This window comes from Saccostrea echinata, unplaced genomic scaffold (genome assembly GCF_033153115.1).
Source record: "Saccostrea echinata isolate AGI-Se365-2 ecotype Australia unplaced genomic scaffold, CSIRO_AGI_Sech_v1 ptg000020l, whole genome shotgun sequence".
Classification (NCBI taxonomy): domain Eukaryota; kingdom Metazoa; phylum Mollusca; class Bivalvia; order Ostreida; family Ostreidae; genus Saccostrea; species Saccostrea echinata.
The window spans coordinates 7,424,369-7,448,434 of record NW_026889769.1 but is presented as its reverse complement, the minus strand read 5'-3'; the positions used below and the strand labels follow the sequence as shown (position 1 = coordinate 7,448,434).

At 32.9% G+C, this 24,066-nt stretch overlaps 2 protein-coding genes across 2 annotated transcripts in view; one reads left to right on the top strand and one right to left on the bottom strand.

Annotated features, from left to right (window-relative positions):
• LOC133190024 (TPR and ankyrin repeat-containing protein 1-like) overlaps positions 1–24,066 on the top strand; it is a 490,694-nt gene that overhangs the window by 405,228 nt on the left and 61,400 nt on the right. Inside the window, exons 2-3 of the mRNA XM_061325501.1 lie at positions 21,094–21,193; positions 22,029–22,288. Of these exons, the coding sequence (XP_061181485.1) occupies positions 21,148–21,193; positions 22,029–22,288 (306 nt within the window). The 5' untranslated portion in view covers positions 21,094–21,147. The remainder of the gene's footprint in view (positions 1–21,093; positions 21,194–22,028; positions 22,289–24,066) is intronic.
• On the bottom strand, positions 4,594–8,740 carry LOC133190018 (sulfate transporter-like). Its single transcript, XM_061325495.1, has 2 exons — positions 8,670–8,740; positions 4,594–7,110 (listed from the first exon to the last, which is right to left on the bottom strand). Exons 1-2 carry the CDS (start codon positions 8,675–8,677, stop codon positions 5,022–5,024), a joined length of 2,097 nt encoding a protein of 698 aa, XP_061181479.1. The 5' UTR covers positions 8,678–8,740; the 3' UTR covers positions 4,594–5,021.

Below are 24,066 nucleotides of genomic sequence, written 5' to 3'. Positions count from 1 at the left end.
CCTCCGTCTTTGTCCATAGTATGACGTACCACGTTTGTGCAGTAGTGAACATCCGAAAGGGATGGACATCAACAGTAATTTGGTAGATACCCACTGTAGTACAATATCTATGGATAAAGTGGGAAAAATAGTGAATTTTATTATCCTTTCCCTGCCCTGAGTAATAATCTAAAATTTATTGATGTATAATCTTTAAAAATCTTTCGTGAACCCTGGACCTCTAGCAGGCAAACCGTTTGTGTGATTAATATGAGCAGTTACCCTGTATCTGAAATTCGTGGGGTCTAGGATTCTGATTCCAGGGAGGGTTTAGTTGGTCACGTGTATAGAAAATGCACAAAACCTTTCTTAATTTCTTCTACTCTCTAGACAAACTGTTTGCATGTCAATACATGTAATATCATCCTTCTAGTGAAATATTAGAATTTATGTCTTCTGGTGCATGGTTCAGACCCAGAGTCCTTCTAAATTGGTCATATACTGAAAATGTATTATACCTTTGCGAAGTTTTCTCCTTCGTTCTCACAATTAGCTGGCAAAATATGATGTATGGACGACAATAATGTTTTGAGTTGTCCCGCTGTGAAATACTTGAGCTAAGTTGGTCATATATTTAATTTTTTAAAACATTTGAAAACATTCTTCTTTACTAATGCATAATTGGTTTGTTTGTTTCTTGTTTAACGTCCCTCTCGAGAATTTTTCACTCTTATGGAGACGCCACCACTTGTTGGTGGAGAGCTGCAAATTTTTTGACTTATACTCAGCACTTAGGGCCATTGAGCAGTCAGATCTTTTTCGTGCCAGCACCCATTGCGACACGGGACCTCGGTTTATACGGTCTCATCCGAAGGACCGTTCTCCACGTCCCGCAGTGGATTCGAGCCCAATCAACTCCTTACACAGCGACTCTAGAGCAAACGCTCTAACCACTGCGCCACGCGGGCGACCACATCTGGTAGGCAAGCGGTTTGCATTATTATGATATTTAACAGTTAGCCCACTATTAAAAATTTTCTATTCATGCCCTTTGGGTTTAGTGGTCACGCCCCAGGATGAGGCTTTAATGCTTATATATTTGGCTTGTTTAAGGAATCACTGATTATTTGATATGCCAGGGCATCAACGATAGTTGGAAACGTGGGATAATTTGCATAACGGGCGAAGTGAAGTGGAACTCTGTTCTTATGACAAACTTCAAAAGACTGTATATGTTAGAGAATGTCCTGTGGTGCAAGTCATTACAGCTCTTTTTAAAATTGTGCAAAACGGTGTCAGAGCCACTTCTCTCTTCCACTTATGTTATAATATATATAAGTAGTTTGTTTTTTTACACACTGACCTAAGAATGTCAAACTTGTACTGTCAGTATTTCTTCCTCAATGTAAAAAACAATTTTAATTGTATATTAAAAAAAACATAAACAAAAACCACGAAATGAACAGATAAGAAAATAAACTTTGACCGATTTCCCAAATCTTAGCTCATTACTACATGCATGCATGTTAAAGCAAAGTGCTGTAAAACGTCAACCATTATTTACACCACCACCCCCCCCCCCATCCCCAATCTAAAGTAGATAGAATGCGTTTATATGATTATTTAGACTGTTTACGTGTGGCCTTGCTGTTTTAAATTGTGTGTGTGAGAGTGTGTGTGTGCAATTTACTCCATTTCGTGTGGTTTAAGAATTTAAACTCCGCAAAAATTTTCTTTTCCTCCTGAATAATAAACAACAACTACAATATACACATGTACATGTAAAAAGGGAGGGAACATTAAGTGTTCATCAAATTATGCATCCAACTACCCACCTAGTTAAATATCTTCATATCATCAGCAAGCAGTTTGTGTCAGTGAAATATGAAGATAACGAACAATATTCAATCTCGAAAGTCCAATGAAACGATACAAATCTGGAGCAGAGCAAACACGGACCTCAACATTTAGAGGTGGGATCAGGTGCCATGGAGGAGTGAGCATCTTCTGCCGACCGGTCACACCCACCGTGTGCTCCTTGTCATGATCGGAAAAAAAACCCGAAAAATCCGTAGACATTTCAGTGTATAAATAATGGCCTAACAATAAGTTTGAAAAACGTCAGTCAGCATTTGACTTAATGATAGGTTGTATGTTCTGACAAGTTCATTGTATGTACTGTACCATAAAACTTGCAAAATGATGACTTCAAACAAGACTGTTGATATCCTTGTTTCATCAACTTCTTTGTCAATAGCTTGTCTCGTTTTAGAAATTGTTCATACGTAGAGCATGTTCTTGCGTATCGAATCAACTGAGAGACATAAACCCCATATGCAGGTGATAAGGGTATACTGCTACATAAGTAAGGGAAGTTGACAATTGAAAAGTTGAAGTCATCACGTTTATCATAAAGCTTTGTTGTTAGGTTACCATTAACGTCTTTTTTCTAGTAAAATATCTAAATATGAAAAAGATGTGTCAGACTCTGTGGTATCTTTTATTTCAATGCAGTTGCCATCACATCGTTTGCAAGATGATTGGGGTGCCCTAGCTGTATATGAGCAATATGGTCAAATGGGAGTCTACAAAAACCTGCATTTAGTAACAAACACTTACGTGCGGGTATTAATGTCTTATGAACAACATCTAGTTTTCTTTTTTTTCTTGCGTTCCACTTCTTTGAAAACCTTTAAGAATTTCGTAAATACATGTACATGTAAATGTATTTCCTGTACTTGAATATTTCTTAGAAACCGTCTTCTTTTTATCATTTCAAGACAATCAAGGCTTGGTGACTGACTCCAGCAATCCATATATATCCAGATAATCTATATCTAATGAACTGTTCATTTAGAAAGCAAAGCCCTGGCCCAACTTTATCAATGCATTTTGGCTTCAAACATTCTTGTGTTGAACTCAACGCAGCATGTAATGACACATAAAGAAATAATGGTTCTTTATTTCTGCATGGAAATAATTGAAAATTATTGTTGGGATATAAAAGATTGACCACAAAATGGGGCATTATACATTTAATGCATGATCGTCGGGAAAATATGAAGATTTATTCATAAAAAAAATTCCTCGAGGGTTTTGCTCGAGGGGAATATGATTTTTCTTGGCTGAGTAAATCTTCATATTTCCCGAACATTCATGCAATAAATTGTTTATCATACTGAAGCAAGCCAAGCCTTTACCAGAAGTCCATTTCGACACTACACTGACAACTGTCTTCGATTTCTTTGATTTTTTAAATTCAAAAGAGGGTGTTGCAGAAACTCGTGATTATTCCCTAAATCGAGGAGGACATTTAACTGTTTAAATACTCACGACGCATGAAGAGTTATAAATCTCTAAATATAGATAATGCTACGTAGATGGCTTTATTTATACAGCGGGTATGTCCAGCTTGTTATAACGAAACATTTCACATTTTATGTTGATATCATGCATAGCTTTTCCTAAATAGACTCGCACATCATTTTGAAAGATGTACTGTGAAAAGCGTGCGTTAATATTTTTCAATATATACATGTACAAATGTGTCCAATAATTACGCTATTGATGCAATATCCAAGAAATTCCATTGAATCATTTCAGTTTAGTAGTTTCAAGTCAAATCTGGGCCACTAATTAACAGAACAATAATGAAACGAAATGAATATGAATTAATTAAATTATTTTAAATGATAGTACTTTATTTTTTAAGACATTGCCACTAACTAATAACATTAAAGTTATTATTAGTTTTAGATCACAATATCAAAGAAAACAATTTAATTCTGCATGCATTTAAAATATTACCCATCAACTTTCTGACATTCTCTCCCTCTCTCTTTCACTCTCAAGAGAGCTGTTACATTGTACTTCCATTATATAAGAAAAAAAATGTATATACCAGCCATTCCAGGATTCGAATCCATTCTCAGGTTAAAAAAAAAGAATCTTCGCATAGAGTTCACACGCTTTACCACTAGACCAGCTTCGACACTGAAATATCGTGTGCTATTTTATGTACACACTTTGCATTTCGGGTGGATAATAATTTTTCTTCGATTTTTGTGATTTTCAAAAATATGCCTCTTTGAAACAAAAATCGGAAATGGTAGTTTTGAAGAAAACTCCTGTCTCTTTATGCGCATATCAAATTCATTCTGTTTCAAGGAGGCAATTTTTCAGAACAATGGGGATTCCCTATGTGAAAAACAGAAAACTTGATTTATTTTGCTATGTGACTAATTTACACTTCTTTTAATGGCAAATTGGTTGTCGATATGCATTTTGCAAATATTGTTCTACATTGTGCTGTATATACTGTTGTATCTGAAAAAAAATTAAGACCGTTTTCTGTTACTTAAAATTTTTCTTTTAAACTGCCACAGCTTTAGGGAAAATAACAAAAGAACTGCAACACCATCTTTCTTATTGGAAAGAAGATCGCTAATTTCGTCACTATTTGGTAGATGAAACCTTTCTACTATTGTACTTTTTGTAAATTTTGTGACGCTTGCTAGTGCTGCTTTCAGAATTTTTCGCTTAACGAACGATAAGTATTGCGGGAAAATGCCCAAGGTCTCCGAAGAGGTTGAATATGATGAAAAACATGATAACGACAGGGAAATACGACGTTTTATGGCCCTGTCACATGACTGTCCAGAACCAACTAGATAACACATTGTGTAGAATAATTATAATGAGCTATAATAATATATTTTGTGTTGATCTCCACATAAAATGTAATACAGGTAACACAAAATGCAATAATCGTCGTGAATAGCACTTTGGAAGGTACATGTAGCTTCATTTTGCTTTGATATTAAATTTTGTATTGTTATTCCATCTTCTTTTCAGACTCAATTTCAAAGAGCCCATATTTATCATGAAGCTTGAACGAATTAACAGAAAATAGAGGTCGTACAACTCTACATGGTTTGTCTTCCATGGTGTCATTGGAAGGTGTTTCGTTTACCTTGCTGTTTCTGGAAGGTCTTTCTTTTTATCTTCATATTATGATGTCAATAATGAAAAACAATACAAAATCATTCATCTGATACAGCAAGATTTATAGCGTCCACGATATCCGGAAAAACGTTTTCTTCTCCAACCGTTTTCATCAACTCTGATCTCATCATCACTCCAAGAAAGCTTGTAGTACATCTGACCAATAGTACCTTGATCCCAACTGCCCGGTATTCCATGACAACCAGCGACATGATGGAGACCCCATTACTGTCTACATAATTGAACGACGAGCAGTCAATGATAACATATTTCGTTTCTGTATTATTGTCGCCTTTACATGGTTTGTATTCCAGGGTGTCACTGGAAGCTGTTTCGTTTACTTTGCTGTCCCTGGAAGGTCTTTCGTCAACTGAGATAGACACCTCTTCCGAGTCTTTCTTCACTGTTCTTGGATCCCCTGCCAGTTTGTATAAATTTTCACGAAAAGACTCTGCTGTTGCAAAGAAAAGAGACGATTCCATTTTAAATATCTTCACATTTGACGGAAGAACTGTGTTTTTTGACTCTTCAACATATAATTCTTCGTTCGCCAGTTTCCCAAACAAACCCACTTTTCCTTTCTGACTTTGAAAAACGACAAGAAAAATGCTAAGTCCAATCCCACAGTACAAAGCGTAAGGGAAATCAATGAACACTCCACTTATAACCGTAGCTACCCAAACAGTAAAATCATATTTGTTTATCTTCCATAACCGTGGTAATTGGCGAAATTGAAGAAGAAGATTCTTAACTGCCATGATGACCATAATAGACAAAACGGGTATTGGTAGGTATTGAAAGTACTCTCCTAGAAACAATAAAATAAGCAAAATAACAAGGGCCGAGAATAAGCCATTAAGTGTGGTTTTGGCCCCCATCGTGTTTAATAAAATTGTACGAGGTGGTGCTACACAGGAAGGAAAGCACCGGAAAAACGAACCACCAAAGTTGGACATCCCGTATGCTACCAGTTCCTGGTCGGCATTGATGGTATTCTTCGTATCGCAGACTTTGGCCATGGAGATGGTCAAAACGAACACTATGATAGCAACCACGACAGAATCTCCTATAATTCCTGTTCTTATATCGGGAAGAGTAGGAGGAGGGATTCCTAAAGAAATTTCGCCTACAACTGGTATGCTGAACTTAGATTTTAGGTTCCCAAAGTACGATACAATAGTTCCACAAATTACTAGTATAAGATCTATTGGAATCGGCATGTATAATTTTGATTTAAACTTCTCATTTATAAAGTCTTTGAAGAAAACTAGAGTAATGATACAAATAATTGATGTGATAATGGAACCTACATTTGCGGTAGTTATATTTTTGAAGATTTCGATGAACACTTTTACTAGTTTTCCAGGGCCAGAGACCGATGGTATCCGAACTCCAATGCTCTTCGGAATTTGGCTTGTGATAATATGGATGGTGGCAGTGGTCGTGAATGATCCTATAAACGGGGTTGACATATATGATGCTATAAAACCAAACCTTAACAATCCCCATGCCAGAAGCAGGACCCCCACTATAAAAGAAGAACCTGCTGCGACAGCCGCTTTGGCTTCCAGGAATTCCTCGTCATTTATTCGCCCAGACTCGGTGCTATTGTTAGAATTATTGGTGCTGCCCCCACTCCAAGGAGGTAACGTCACATGACTCTGTACAAGATTTGCCGTGAATAAGGCTATCACAGCGTTTGTTCCAAATGATACGGATGGACAGGTTCCAAAAATCACATACAAAACAACAGGGTAGAATGAAGTGTAAAGTCCATACTTTGGCGCAAGGGAGGAAAGTATTCCAAACGCCATTCCTTGGGGGAAGTGAAGGCAAGCGTTAGATAACCCACTTACGACATCTTTGAGCAGATACTCCTTGACATTATAGCGACGTAAAACACCAATTATTGGAAACAAAACTAATAAGTAGTTTAACGAGTTAGCTCGTGTGCACGTGCAGTTTTCTATATTTCCACACTTGTTGTCATCATATTTTTTTTCAGTAACATCGTCTAAAGTCCCTTGTGTTTTAGGATGACGTATTAAAGTCATGTGTTCTGTCAAGTCATCAAGGCACTGTATCGTCGTATTTTTCTCGAGACTACCGTCTTCTTTATCTTGGATTCTGAAATTGTAAAAATGTTAAATACACATTTACATGTACAATTTTTCATTATAATCATACAAAAGTTTACAGCATAAATATTAAATAGAATACAGTACGTTAGGGTGTACACAATGTACATGTATTTACTATACTTTCTGAAACAGTCGTGTATACATATCGTATTTGAAAAAAAATTATACCAAACTTTCATCTTTAAAAGACTGCTTTCACTGGCGTGTATCGGCACCTTACAACATCCGAATAGTATGATGATTTTTTTTTTTTTTTAATAAATTAAAGTTGTAATGATGTATTTTTAAAAATGCATTATATATATTTATCAATGACAATGATTATTCTCTTAATTGTACATACATACGTTGTAGAGAGTATCGAAGTGATTACTGTGACATAGTTGACTGTTATTTCGGCAAACTAGTAGTTTTCAGACATTTTGCAAAATCGAAAGCCATATAGACAGTAACAATTAATCGTTATTACTAGTAATATACATTATTGATTATAATTATATTTTTATTTGTCTCCAAATTATACTTTGCCAGTATATGTCAAACAAAATGATATGATATTTGAAAATGTATTACATAGTCAAATTACATCTACATGTATTCAATTGTTGATATGATGTACTTTTTTTCTGCACATGAGTTGACAAAATGTTGTTTGTCGTGACAATTAGTCATTTGAAGTGTCTTTTATGTAAATGAACAGTCTTTGTACTCCACATTGAAAAAGGATATATTATTAACATTAGTTATTGCAAGTTCAAAATGTAGATAAATACACTCTTGTGCAATTTGCCAATGAATAATATTTAATATTTTATGCAACATTTTGTAGCATTAAAAGGCATTTACAGTAAGAAAACGAAAATTTCAATGCTTAGACTATAATCCCAATTATGTTTTTCTCAACAACCCGCCGCCATAGCTTCTAATCGTCTTGTAGTGTGACTTGTAGTGTTAATCTGATCTCTCGGGAAAAACTTAATTCTTTAATTCATATTTTTATGAGCAATGGATATTGATTTTTTTTTTAAATGTCTCATTAATTAGTACATATGCTAGTCCATGACATGGCTGAATGTTTAAGAAGATGGCACACTGTATTTTACTAGCTTTCATTTGATGCTTTTATGACCTCGACCTTGGTCTATCAAGTGTTAAGCTTATACAATTTTGAGATCACATTTTAAAGCAAACAGGATGAAAATAAGAACTTGTCACTGCAATAAATATCAAACAGAAATATTCCACATTTCTGCCAACTGTATGGCCATATGCATTTTCATGGCGTTTAGTAAGTTAAATGATCGTCTGCTTAAACGGAGGTGTACAAAGAGATCCTTTTTATGTACCATTTGGAAAATGGAGGCATCAAAATATATGTACACACCATAATTTACACAATAAATACTGACATTCTTTATCATTATTTGTTTTGGATCAGGATAACTAACTCTTGTGATCTACAAAATGATATCGCAAGGTTAACAACAAAGAAAAGTTATGTTATCGATTATTCCTATTTTTAGCCAGCAAATATAAAATACTTACTCCGTCATTTCTAGTGCGCTGCAGCAGTCGTTGTGGACATTTGCACACCACTCAAACCCTGTGGTAACACCATGTGACTGATACTTATAGTTCACCTGAAATCAAGATCATTAGCAAATGTAACGGAAAGGTGGAGTTCAAAGCTAATTGACATTTATAAAGTATTTTATTCATGTTGTTAATGCATTTCATTGCGACACTGTGCATAACAAATTAGATCTAGCATTGATACCTGCATGGGCGGATCAAGGATTTCTAGGCTGAGGGGAGAGCGGAGTATGACACAGGACCAGATAGCCTCGACCCAAAAATATATAAGGAAAAAAACAAATAATTTACGTAGAGAGATTACATATTTTAATCTGAAATACAGGGAAAAGACAAGGGGGACAGTCATCTTTAATCAACAATTTAACTGATTTGTAATGTGTTAATATAATTAAGATCATTTAATTATGGACATTTATTTATTTTTTACAAACCAAAAGTTGTATTCTTGGTACATGTATATACTGTTTTAATTTGTTTTGAACATATTTTATCAAATAAATCAAAATAAATGGAAAAAAAATTCTTTAGAAGTATTTAGTAATTAATTTGGATTTTAACTCTCTCTCTCTCTCTCTCTCTCTCTCTCTCTCTTCAATTTCAAGTCAAAATATCAGTTCCTGGATGTAAAAGACCCATGGACCACAACGCTCACCTGAGTCATTTAGGCCCTCTGTTTTCAGAAAAAGTTTTTGGAATAGTTTTTTCCTCTTTGTTCCTATAAAAAAAAATTTTGAACCCATATACTGTGGCCCTATTCTAACCGGCCCCTGGGATTATGTTTTAACAAAACTTGAATCTACTCAACGAGGGAATGCTTCAATACTTATTAATATGAATATAATTTGCAAACTTGAATCTGCACTATTCAGCCTGTAGAACTCCGGGGTGGGGGTGGGGGGGGGGGGGTCATGGCCCGCCCCTCCCCCACTTGTTTTTTGAGAATAATATTTTGTCATAGTAAATTTTCATTTAAACCCCCCGCACCTTTTGTTGCTGTAAGGTCGAGCAATTAATGGCAAATTCCAGGATTTGAAAAAAAGTACCATGAAGTAAGAGACCCCCCCCCCTCGCCAGGAAATAGGTTTTTCGATTTTGACGAGGTTATTATTATTATTATTTTACTTTTTACTTTTTTTTTTAATTTATTCTATTTCATTTTATTTTACTTTATTGATTTTTTTTTTCGGTCAGATTTTCTTGGGGGGGGGGGGGGAATCTCCCCCCACCTTTTTATAACCCTTGGCATGGGCCTGCTACCTTAGGCTTGACTAATCATGGACTTACTGTTCTTCAAAAAAATTTTAAAATGGTCCGTTGCTTCTTAAATTGGGAAGAAGATTTTTTTAAATGACTTGGCCCTACAATTGCCTTTACTAGATTATCTCTACTTGGCAGGAGCATGGTTCTTCAGTAGAACAAACTTTATTCCCTTGTTCCTGGGGATGCTTTATGCCAAATTTTGTTGAAATTAGCTCATTATAGTTAAGTAAAAGTCAAAAGTGAATAAAAAGAAGAGATAACAGACAGGTAAAATATTAGAATGTACATTCTGAGTATCACGAGTATAAAATACAGCAGGATTTTTTTTTAAAATTCATGCTTTGCTATAACTATTCCTTGCAATTCTATGATTTCCTTTTTATATATCTATACTTTTGTGCTGCCTCCGTGCTGATAAAGAGTTGTTGAGGAAAATTAATATTTGAGTATATATATATATCAAAATGTTATATTTTTTTTTACAAGAAATACTAATATTTTGGTTTATCAATGAACTGTTATGCTACAAAGACCTGCATGCAGTGCATATATGTATAGTCTAAATTTACATTTACCAGCACCTTGCCTTAAAAGATTGCATAAATCAACAATTTGTCGACAATGTCGTTTTTATCCTTTTGTAAAAGTGGGACAAAAACGGTTATCAGACATGTCAACATTTTGATAAAAGATATTACAAAATTGTCAAATCATACAGCATTTTGTCATGTATTTAAAACAATAACTGAATGCGATAACTCATGCATCTATGTTAAATTATGACTTATTGTACCACCATCGCATGTACAAATAAGCTAGATACGAAAAATTGCCACCTTAAAGCACTGGAGTGTTTACCCAATAACGTAAATTATTTATCTAATTAATCATTTTAAGTAACCTTTAAAAAAATAAAGACACCTAATTTACTAATAATATAATATTATTATAGTAAATAGTTTCATTTTCTCCTTGTATTGCAATGTTTTATCGTTGGTTGTAACAACTTGACAATCTAATAATTTAGGTACATGTATATCGTTACGGTTAGCCAGACATGGCTACTACAATATAAAACATGTTTATTTATCAGTAAAGCACATATTTACAAAAGCGATTTTACGGGAGAATGGACGTTCATGTGACAAATAAAACAAAACAAAACGTCGAAATTCCAACTGGTTATACCTTAACTGTAAACTGTGTTAAAAAAAATGAAACTTAAAAAAAATCATTATACACCTGTAAGATTACATAGTCCATTGATTTTTTTCAGGAATATATGATATAATATTCAATTTATTTATTGACAACACCATCAAACATTGGCATATAGTCATGAATACAACAAACAATAACTTACATAAAATCAATAAAAAATTATTCCAGTAAGCATATCAGTTATGTTGAAGTTTTTTCTTTACTAATATCAAAGCACTTTTTCAGAAAGTTACATACTCTTCTAGCAATATTAATACTTGGAGGGTTGATAATGTCAATAATAGGGTTTTCCTTCATGTAACATTGAGAATTAAATATATCACAATATTGTTATCTATACTGATCATAACTAGGACAATAAAGTATAAAATGTTTTTCATTTTCAATAAAAAAGTTTCAAGCATGACATACACGTTTTTCTCTAGGAATAGGTGGCCTTGAGTATCTCCCCATTTCAATATGCAGTATATGAGCACTAATTCTTAGTTTTGTTAGGATTGTTCTTTCAGATTTCTTAAATGGTAATTGTAGGTAGTTCTGTAATTTATATCCATTTAAATTTATTATATTTCTGTTGAAAGTTAATTTTCCAGAATCTGATTTAGAAATTTCTTTAACTGTTCACAGATTTTGTTCCTATAGTGCTCCTCTAATTTATGTCTTAAAATTTTATGTGATATGTCCAATGAGGATAAAGACAATTTCTGTTGTAGAGTAAAAAGTTTTCTTTGCCAAGATATTCTAGACCCCAATGTTTTATCTTCCTTAAATGCAGACACCACTAATTGGTCATGATGCTCATTCTCTGACTCCAAATTTTTCAATCTTGAATAAGACTTAAACATATTTTTATAACATGAATAAAATAGTGGGAATTGTCCCAACTCGTATAGAACAGCAATATTAGATGGTTTTCTATGAACACCCAGAATGTCTTTAAATATCTGGAGTTGTATTTTTTCAAATGGGAAATGATCTGAGGATAATAAATCACATGTGTAGTCTGCAATCCAAATTTCAGAACCATAGTTAAGATTGGAGTAATCATAGATCTATAAAGTTTTATTATTGTCTCAACAGAAAAATTTATATTAGCTGGAAAATTAGTTTTTATAGCATAATAGGCCTTTCTAGTTCTTTCTGACAGCTGTTCTGCTGAGAATTTCATTTTTCCATCAGATTTAAATACAAGTCCCAAATATTTATACTGATTTGTTATTTCTATAGGGCTATGATTGTAGTAAAAACCATACTCATTTTCATTATTCGTACTTCGAGAAAAAAATCATACCATTTGTTTTTCCCATGTTCCATGTTCACACATAATTTCCATTCATGACAATATTTACTTAAAATATCTATACATTTCTGTAAACCAATAGGTGTCTCCGATACAGGAATAAGATCATCAGCAAAAAACATGTGGTTAATAGGTGATGAATCTAAATAAGCTGGATCTGTGGCTGTATTATTGAAATATTTTACAAAATCGTCAATAAAAATATTGAAAAGTGTTGGACTCAAGTTGTCACCTTGTTTCACTCCTCTATTTGCGAAAAATTCTTCACTCATTTGATTGTCCTTTTTACAGGAGTAATAAGTATTTGTATACATATAGTATAAAAGTTTCAAAAAAATGCCACCAATGCCTTTTTTTTATTAATTTTTGTATAAAAGTGCAGATCTCCAAACAGTGTCGAAGGCTTTGGAAAAGGCTACAAAGCAGATAAATATTTTTTTTTTCTTTTTAAATGTATATTTGCTAATAAGTGTTCTTAAAACAAAGATATTGTCCGTAGTTCTATGGGTTTTTTTTTCTAAAACCCGACTGATATTGACTGAAAAGATTATTAGATTCAAGATAGTAATTTAAGCGTTGTTGTAAAGTTCAAGTAGAGAGTTTCCCTAGACAACTTGTAACACTAAGACTCTCTGTAATTGCTTGTATTGTTTGGATCACCATTTTTGAAAGTGATGTAATAAGTGAAAGGTTCCATTCCTTGGGCATAACCTCATTTTTAAGTATAATATTGAACAATTTTGTGAGAACAGGCAGAAGTACACCACTACCTGCTTTTATAAATTCATTCAAAATCAGGTCTGGACCTGGACTTTTACCATTTTTTTTAATTTCAGTATACTTTTTTAAACTTCATCTTGGGTGAACTCATAATCTAATGGACGGGGTTTTAGCTTAAAATTCTCAAATTTGTACCTTTCATTTTCTTCAGGTGAATATGCTTTATTGAGCAGGCCTTTATAGTGATCAATAAAATCTGAAGTGTTAGTGGATTCTGCTGCTGTCATTTTAACTTTATTTTCTTTGATTTTATTTAAAAAATTTCGAGTTTTGTTTGGTGTTATTGAATTTATTTCTTCAGCAATTTTATTGTAATACTTCGATTTAAGATGTTTTCTCAGTTTGTTGTAATTTTTTCCTAGCATTTGAAAAAGCATGCCGCAATTCAATGTTGTTAGGATATCGTGAAACTTTTTTGCCTAAATTTCTCAGTTCTTTTCTTAGTAATAAACAGTCATAATTAATCCATTTTGGTTTTTGTTTATTTTTCTTTTGGAGGTTTTTCTTATTTTTGTAGTGTTTAAAAGTACACTTTTGTTAGCTGCAGTAATAATAATATTAGTATATTAGTCATCTTGTCAATTAACTGATTTGTATCTCCTGTATTTTCTTTTCTTTTCTTTTCTTTTCTTTTTTTTTTTTTTTTTTTTTTTTTTTTTTTTTTTTTGCATCATCAAGCATTTTGTTTAACATTGATATCTCCTTTGATATTTCTTTCCCAGAAAGATAATTTATGTAAAAAAAAATATTTTATATATATATATATATATATATATATATATATATATATATATATATATATATATATATATATATATATATATATATATATATATATATATATATATATATATATATATATATGTAAAAAAAAATATTTTATATATATATATATATATATATATATATATATATATATATATATATATATATATATATATATATATATATATATATATATATATATATATATATATATATATATATTAAAATTTAAACTTTATGATAACGTTAAAAAATTAAAAACCCAGTAAAACATTTGTGATGAAAATAAAAAAAACTAATAATACTTGAAACAAATTCTATAGAGGTTTTGTTATTTAAAGAAAATCTACCTTGTGTGTTTTGTTTCGTACTTCACAACCATTCACGTTATATTGCTGTTTTTTTCTACATCGAGATCGGTGTTGCAAAAATTTTGTATTCTGATTACTGGCGGGAATTGGAAGATAAAAACTCGAAGTCAAATAGAATGGATGAGTTTAAAAACGGGTAAAGCTTCATGGCTTGCTTGAATTTGGCCTTGAAGGACCGTGTATCATGGTAAAATCATTGATAATGAGATTTAATCACTGTTCATGATATAAATTATGTCAGAGTTCAAATTTTGGAAACAGTTTCAGTGGTTGGGCATAATTCCTGTAGTTTTAAGTTTGGTGTATTATCTTGGGTGTTCACATTGCAGTCATCCTTCGCTTAAAAGCGGGTAAAACATTCATAACAAATGGTGTTTGTGACTTTCAATGTTTTTCAATCAAAGTATCAGGTACTTAACTATATCAAAAAAATATAGCAGTGTTGAATAATAGTATGTATACAGGTCCAGTCCAAATACTATTTCTACCTACGTAGCTACTTATAGCTACCTAGGTATTTAAACCTAATCTAGGTAGCTATTTTTACCTAGCTTTTGCTTGCTTTTGGTGATCAAATGCAGGAACGGTGCAATATAGTAAGCACCAAATTTCTCATTTGGGAAAAAATTATTACTTTCTAACTTATCAATTTTGCATTAAAACAACATCCTGTTTCATTGTCTGTTAGCTAAGGATCAAAACTAAGTCTATAAAATTACAAATCTGTATCAAATTTTAAAATTAATCTTCAAGCATTCTAAGACAAAATGTTTTTGGAATGATTTTTAATGCCTTTTCTCTCCAATCTCCACCCTCCAAAAAGTTTTCCCACGTAAGTACATAAGATGAAAAACAACAAGTTTGACCTGTTTTAAAGATGCGCTGTAATTATTATATAATTTTATTTTCAATGACATGTAAAAGTAGGTATAAGCAGCTTCTTCAAGTAGGTTTAAATACCTAGGTAGCTATTAAAAGCTACATAGGTAGAAATAGTCTTTAGACTGGACCTGGTATATTCAGGAATGTTTGTTCACATTAACTTTGGTCTATCTATGGTAAGTGTTGGTCATAAATTTAGACTGAACATTTTATAGTCTGTCTCATGAATCAACATCATCACTCTTTGCATCATATCTCAAAATACATAAAAATCTTGGCCTTTAGTAGATTAGTATAAAATATGTAGGAATGTGATTTTGATACCTAAACAAGAAGTTTCACCATGACTTCTAGCAAATATCACAGTTTTAATTAGAATTAGAATTTAAGGTCAAGATCTAGTAAATGACTTTAGACTAACTTTTTTGTGCTAGATCCATTATGACATCATAATTATTTTCAACTTTCTTTTTCCCGTACTTTACAGCTCTAATAAAATTATGTAGAAAATGAAGTATTTTCATGGAATCCAATCTGAAATCATGTGAAAAGTAATCCCGATACCTATATTCAATTTAATATCATTTTAAAGAAGAGGCCAAGAACATACAAATTACTGTTTTCTGAGAGACTGTGGGCAATCTGGATACATTTCATTTGTCTGATTTGGAAAAAACTCCTGTATTCATGACAGGTTTTCTTAATTTTTCACTGAAAATGACAGTTTAAAATATGATTTTTCGTCTTATTTACCTACAAATTATGCCCCGAAACAACTTCTTTGACCAAGCTAAAATTATAAAGCATCATTAAAGGAATTTATTTCTCAAATTTGAGAAGTCTGTAGGCACCTTTCATTTACTAGATCTTGACCTTAAGGAGGCTGGGGGGTCAACAAATTAACCACAAATTAACCACCAGATTTAACTTAATTTTTTAGATATGATATCTTAAGCTGTCAACTATCATTTGGCAAAGAAAAATTTCAAAAATTTTAGTTTTAAAATTTGATCATTTTCTATATCTTCATATGGAGCTCTTCTTCTAAAGGAGATCAATATAGTCTAAAAATGGCCACAACCCCCCAGCCTCTTTAAGGCAATATTATTGGATATGGTATTTAATTTATAGGTACTGTAAACATGATAAATCAGTTCACTTACTTCTTATTGGTCGTCGATTCAAATGGGATTCCTTCAGAAATACTGCATAGCTGTAAAATTTTAAGACCTAGCCATAGCAGATTTCACTTCAATAATCAATATTATCATACTGCTGCAAGGTTCTTATTGTGGATTTCACCAAGTACACATATTCCTTATATAAGTAGCTTCAATAAAGGGGCACTAGGTTAAATAAAACTATACATGCTGCTAGGCTGTGTTCCATATTTCTGAAAGTGCTTGGAGCATGTTGAATAACATAATTATGTAGTTTGTACAGTTTTCTTAAAAGTACATTAATGATTTAAGATGATTTTGAAAGTTATATAATGTAGAAAGATAAAATAATTTTTAAACTATTTTTAGTTTTATGCATTCCAATACGAAAGCTGCAGACTGTATACTAGTCAGCAATTTTTTGTTGTTGGCGGTGTTGTAATCTTTTAATAGAAGTTGTTGAAATACATGTACGACAGTTAAGTGTTCTATGTTAATGTAGAATGTGATGGAAAGGAGAGTCATGAATCTGATTTGTTTGATGTTTAATGTCCCTCTCGAGAAATTTTCACTCGTATTGAGACACCACCACTTGCCGGTGTAAAGACGAATAATGACCCCCATAGAATAATGACCGGGGGGTCATTTTTCAACGACAAAAAATGACCCCCAGCCGTAGAAAAAAATGATTTTTTGTAGAAAAAGAGCCCTAGGGGTCTTTTTTTTATGTGTGCGTCCTATAAAAAACTGACCCCCGTTGAAGAATGACCCCTTTTCCAACAGAGTGCATGATACAAAATGTATTACCGGTGATTGATGCCAAGGTTTGAACCTCAATGTTTAATATTCTCCTTTATGCCCTTTTTGGCCAATAGAATATTAAACATTGAGGTTCAATGTTTAATATTCTCCTTTATGCCCTTTTTGACCAACACTGGACGAACTCGCAAATAAAATAGCATTACATTTACATGCATATTTCTATCCTTTAAGCCTATTGTGTTCTCAGCACGTATTGAAAATCGCAAAATGGCTACTATTGGTTATAACTCTTAACGTAATTTCCCTTTATGACTGTCTTTTATTTGTTTCATATTTGGATATTTGACTGATTATATACATTCATAGCTAAATAACAGACGAGCGGGATGTTCTGGCTTTTCATTGGTAAACATGTCTCCCAAAGTAATCAGCATGCTTTGAGTAGGATCAACTTTCTTAAAAATGAAGGGAAAAAAGGAATGATATAAGTTTTCGGAAATAAATACGGAAACTTATGCAATGTAATATATAGGTATATTTTGAATGACATAAAAAGTCATGCAAATGAGGTAAAAAGAATCGAAAATGACGTAATATCTCGTGCGAACGACATACTGTGGATATATATATATGTATATATGTGTGTATATATATATATATATATATATATATATATATATATATATATATATATATCTTAATAAAAAAAGATAACGAACAGTGATGATTTTAAAATATCCACAAACAATACAATTCTGTTAACAGGACATAAAAAGGCCCCCGAAAATTGCAGAGGTCGGATCAGGTGCCTTAAAAGAGTAAGCATCCCCTGCTGACCTGTCACACCCGCCGTGAGCCCTATGAATAAATCAGGTAAACGGGACATTCCGTTGTCGAATTTAGTATAAAAACAAGGGTCAAACAATTGACCCATAGGTTATGTTTGTTGACAGGGTCATTGATACGACCATTGAATTTACGAAATGCTGACTTTAAACGAGGTTGTTGAAACCCCTGTCACATCAACTTACATGTATCTGTCAGTAGCCTGCCTCGATTTAAAAATTAATCGTGCTCTTGGGTATCGAATGAGTTGGTAGACGTAAACATTATATGCAAATGATAGCTGAATATTACTTCATAAATAAGGAAAGTTGACGATAGAAAAAGCTGAAATCATCCCGTTTGTCAGACAATTTATTTGTTAGTTGGTCTTTATCGTCTATAGTCAGTGGAATGTCCAAATATGAAGCAGACGTGGCAAACATAAGAAGGACACAAAATTTCTGCATGTCTGAAATATATTGTGCATTCAATTTTATTTATAAACAGTCGTCTACTCTATGGGAATTTCTTTTCAAATATATAGAAGTAATAAAGAAGAATCCCAGTATAATGGACATTCAAGTCTGTTAACATGGTCGTGTGAGAATAGGATACATATATGTACATGTAAGAGGAATATTTTTTTTGTTTTTCAAATCCACTTTAAAACAGTGATACATTTGTCAAATCAATATGGAAACATTTCAATGCAGTGTATATTGAAGTAGATTAATGTTTTCAATTTATAATTAAAGACAGACCATTTTATTGACCTTCCAGGTGAATATAAGGATTTATTTTTCCTACATTGAACTAAAAATAGATGAAAACAATTCTGAAAAGTTATTTCACCTGCATCTGAATTCCACTCAAGTGAACATAATATTCAGGTACAAAGCATCTGAGAAGAGGGAGGGATTGTTCCCCCCTTTTCTGAATGTAATTTTTAGCAATTTCTAGTTTGAAAACGTTCATTGAAAGTCTCGTAACCACCCCCTCTTTCTTATACAATATAGTTAAACAATCTCTTATACTTGAGTGGACAAGATGAACATAACATTGAGGCATATAGAATCAGGTGTGGGGTGTCCTCCCACTTCCATTTAAATGAACGTATTTTTATATTTTTTTCGGTTGAAAATGGTCATTGCAAGTCTGTTTGTCCTACCCCCAACTTTTTGATACAGTAGATTAAAAGGAAATCCCCCTTACATCAATAAACGTTTTGAGGGGTTCATCAAAGATATTTCTAAGGTAATTTGTCATTTTGCCTCTTATAATACGCCATTTCCCCTTTCGATGCTAGGCCAGACATTTATTTTTTTCTACATTGCACCAAAACTAGATTTCAAATGCAAAATTAATACTGGTTATGCTTATGTTAACTCCTATTCTTTCACTGTGTTTGGCTAGGACTGGAGCAAATGTAAACAAGAAACTTGACATGTCTGCTTAATCAGTTTGTATCAATTCAATCGTTGAATCATATAATAAAACAATTATTGCTGTTTATTTCTGTCAGAACGATCAGTGATTTTCCACCATCGAAAAACAATGCTCTCCTAGCCCTTTGAGCTCGATAAATCTTTAACTCCTCTAGATTCTGAATCATTGCATTGACCTTAAAACAGCAACAATTTTATAATGTAATGAGATCAACATATCATCGATTTATTCCCAATTTAGCTCAATTGAGCATTTTGGTCAACCGGTCTCTTGATTTATTATTTTTATTTTGCCCCCTAAAAATTTCAACTTTAATCCGTTTTAATCCACAAGGGGTCATTATTCTACGGGGGTCATTTCTCTTCACGTGGGGTATGCAGATTTTTAGGGTGATGACACTTTTTCTACGGGCAAAAGGGTCATTATTCGACGTCGAATAATGACCGGGGCTCATTTTTCGCTGTTAAATAATGACCGGGGGTCATTATTCGACGGCGAAAAATGACCCCTGGTCATTATTCTATGGGGGTCATTATTCGTCTTTACACCGGCAGAGAGCTGCAATTTTGACCTATGCTCGGCACTCAGGGCCATTGAGCAGTGAGGGATCTTTTTTGTGCCAGCACCGACTGTGACACAGACCTTGGTTTATATGGTTTCATCCAAAGGACCAGTCTCCACGTCCCACAGTGGGATTCGAACCTGTGACGTAAGGATTAACTCCTTACTCCGCGACTCTAGAGCAGACGCTCTTACCACTGCACCACGCGAGCTACTATCATGAATCTGAAGAAGATTAATTAAGGAAAGTATCTACATTAACACCCCTCCACTTCTTCATCCGATATAGTGTCATTTCTTAATTTACTTACTAGTTTTGATTTTGAACATATCTCTTTTTTATGTAAATGTACGTAACTCAATGAAAATTAGAATCAGCATCTAAAAATAGTTGTTTTTTTGTTTTCTTACTGAACATACATGTAGCATAAACATTTTTATTAAAAGACTGCATGGTTACTGGTGTAGGAAATATATGTATAAATTTTGTACGTTTGTCCTTGAACAATAGTGATATGTTATACATTGTATATTAATCCAGTAACCTTTGTCACAAACAACCAGTGCACAGAGATAAGTTTGTTTTAATCTGAATGGAAAATCCCAAATCTAAAAATAGAACACTATTACATAGTATTTAAAATGAAAGTAGAGCATCACCATAGGGTAAGTTCATTGTCCTTTTAAAAAATTATAGAAAGCATGAAAAGGTATTGAGAAAAACAGTTACATGTTACTCTTATAGAAGAAAAGAATGTTTGATATTTAGCTGCCATATTTATAGTTTGTCCTTGAACGTATTTATTTTTATAAAAGGAAAGCTCTATACATTTCAGGGAAGAAAAACTGAAACCTCAGTAGGCCTTACTAATGTCTATATAAAGAACAGGTAAAACAGATTAGGTAGCATTTGAGCCCAGAACAGAGTACATCCTTTCCTAGATGAGATAATTTGGCAAATATGTAGATGTAGTTTAACGTGTAAGTGAATAAGTCTTGATATATGTTTTAGATACCAGTACCATGAACTTAAAATGTAGAAGAAAACTGCAAACACTGACATACTGTTTCTGGAGGTAGGGATCTACTAAATCATGAATTTCTACGGACGGCCACCATATTGGAACAGGCCTCCTGATCGTAAGTTTTACTTGTTTTTTTGTGATACACAAAATCATGGATCTATTAGTTACATTCCAAGTAAGAAAAAAGGAATAAATCATTCTATTTTTTACCAGAGAGGTGAATCATATAGTATATATCAATTTATATTATTTTTCCTGTTTATTTCAAGATTGTTCTCTTTGTTAGTAGCTTTTGTAGTTAATGAACTACCTCACTGTAAACATCCAACATGAAAAGAACATCAAATGCGTGTATAGTTCTAATGTTCCAATACAAAATATTTATACCATAATGCTAAATATCTCCATGTTTGATTAACGTTTGGTAATTTACAAATACCTCTCTGTCAACTGTTTACTTTTTTGTCACTGACATAGCAAAATTTGTGAATACAGCAAATAGATACGAAAGTGTTTGAGCATACTAGATAGTTAAGCCTAGCAAACTTTCGATGTACATGTACCTTAGTTATCCTGTTGTTCTGTGCGATATAGCATTTGTGCAAATATCAGTTACAAACAAATGCAATAAAAAGCTGTGACCTATCTTTTGGCTGAGTTTGAAGTGAGGGAATTCAGTTCCTTGCAGCATTAGAACTAACGCTGTTTTTTTTTTGTTTTTTTTGTGACTCCTCCTAAGTAACGATAAGACGCAATGAATATTGTTTACATAAATTAATGTTAACTTTACAGTGATGTTTTCTCTTTACATTCTTAATCGGGGTGTTGTACAATATTTGCAATTTAAAACAGACATTCACAATTTTTCTACAATTGCTACCTTGCATTTTTGTGTTATGGAATTTTGATGATATTTACTCCAAATTGAAGTTCATAAAACATTTTGGCAGCTATGTTCCTGCACCGTGAGACTCAGAGGTTTCACCAAATGAAACAAGAAGCTCAACAGGCCCTGAACAAGAACAGATTACGTCAGGCAGCAGCATTGTACACGGAGGCCCTGCAAATTGCACAGGCATTCCCCCATCTTATGCAGGAGATGCCCAAAATTCTCAGCAACAGGTCCTTGGTTTTCTACAGACAGAGGGAATGGAAACGAGCTTTAGACGATGCCAATGCCAGCATTCAAATAGACCCTCTCTGGATAAAGGTAAAATAGTGTATATTATTTTTATCACATTATTATCACATTATTTCAAAGGTGTATAGAATCAATGTTTACTAATTACTTTAGCCCATCTCGTATTTTGTGTCTTTGTTTTTAGCTCAGGAATTAACATTGCAGCTGTTGCAGAAAAGTACAAATAGCAGCAACTGTTAATTCTCGTACTAACAAAGACATTTTATTGTTAATCTTTATGTGTGTATAAATAATCATATTATGTAGATTTAAGTAGGGTAAATATATGACTGCCGTCATGAGAAAAGGGCCCTTATCTTTTGACGTCACAATGCGCAGAAAACGACGTCAAAGACGCGGTATTGTAAACACGGAAGTATTTTTTGTCGAGTGCGTTTTGTGAACAAGAAATAAAATTGGATTCCCGGATGTTACAAGAAAAATATTAAATGATATGAAATTTGATGCGGAAATTTTTAAATAAATAATATAATTACATACTAGTACATACATTTATTAATTATTCTGTTTTAGTATTTAACTTGATATCACATAATTAAGCTAAACGAGACATTGAACTCATTGTTAATTACGACTATTTATAACGACGTGTTTATATGATGCATGACTAAAGATACTGTATATTTGTTGTCTGAGCAATTTGAAAATGTTTAAATTTGACTGATATTCAGTAGACTAAGTCTTATTATGAAATGGTATTCTACATACACGTATATAATTTTTTTTTCAGAGAGATGGGGAGAGAGAGAGAGAGAGAGAGAGAGAGATCAATGCACATATACACTTCTCTTTTTCTAAAAGAAAAATACCTTCATGTAAAATGTATTTACCCATTTTAATACATAGTAAATCATATCCATATGCGCAGTAAGACCAGCTCAGGGTGTAGCTGCAGAACTGTAGCTCTCTGCTTGAGAAAATTCGAACAGACAAAGAAGAGAGCTACAGATCCAAGCGTTGTAAAAACCTTCGATTTACGCCGCCGCTTTTTTGTCGCTCGCTTCGGGTATTATCTATTGTATTTAATGCTTTCCCCAGCAGAGAGCTACAGTTCTGCAGCTACTCAGGGTGAGGCGTCGATATCCAAATTTGATGGGGAGTGGGGGGGGGGGGGCAAATATCATTGAAAAGGAAAACATATCTGCGAATAAAAAAATCAATTGGTAAAAATTCATTCTAAAAAGAGAACCTTTCTTTTTTATTGGGGGTCAGGGAGTGGGTTAGATACTGGTATCATGGGATACTACAACACCGAATAAGGGGGGGGGGGGGCGGCCCCTATATAGATAATTCTTTGCTAAATTAACAGCAAGAACATATGCAAAGGGGAAAACGGAAGAGGGGGATACCACCGAAATTTTGCATAAAATAAATTATGGTTAAAAAAAAATAATTTTGAAATGATCAAATAAATACATAAAAAAGTAGTCTCTGATAAAATTTATGTATCAATTTTCTGAAATTGTTGCGATAAAAGCTGACTTGAAATTAAATTGCAATATGTTTAGGAAATAAATACAGCTATATAATGTGGACTTTTTCCAAAAGCATTATGATCAATGTTGAAGAAAATAACAGTAACATCGACGGTGATATTAAGATTAAAATGTTTATGAAACAGAAGAAAACAGATTAAACAATAGGTTATGGGCTGTAAAGAAATTACAAACTTCTTATAAATGTTGATATGGCGACATCTTTTGAGAATAAGTTTTGTAACAAGTGGTTATGGGTGTCATATTCAAATGTTAAGAAAATGTTCAAAAACATCAACCACATCAGTTGTA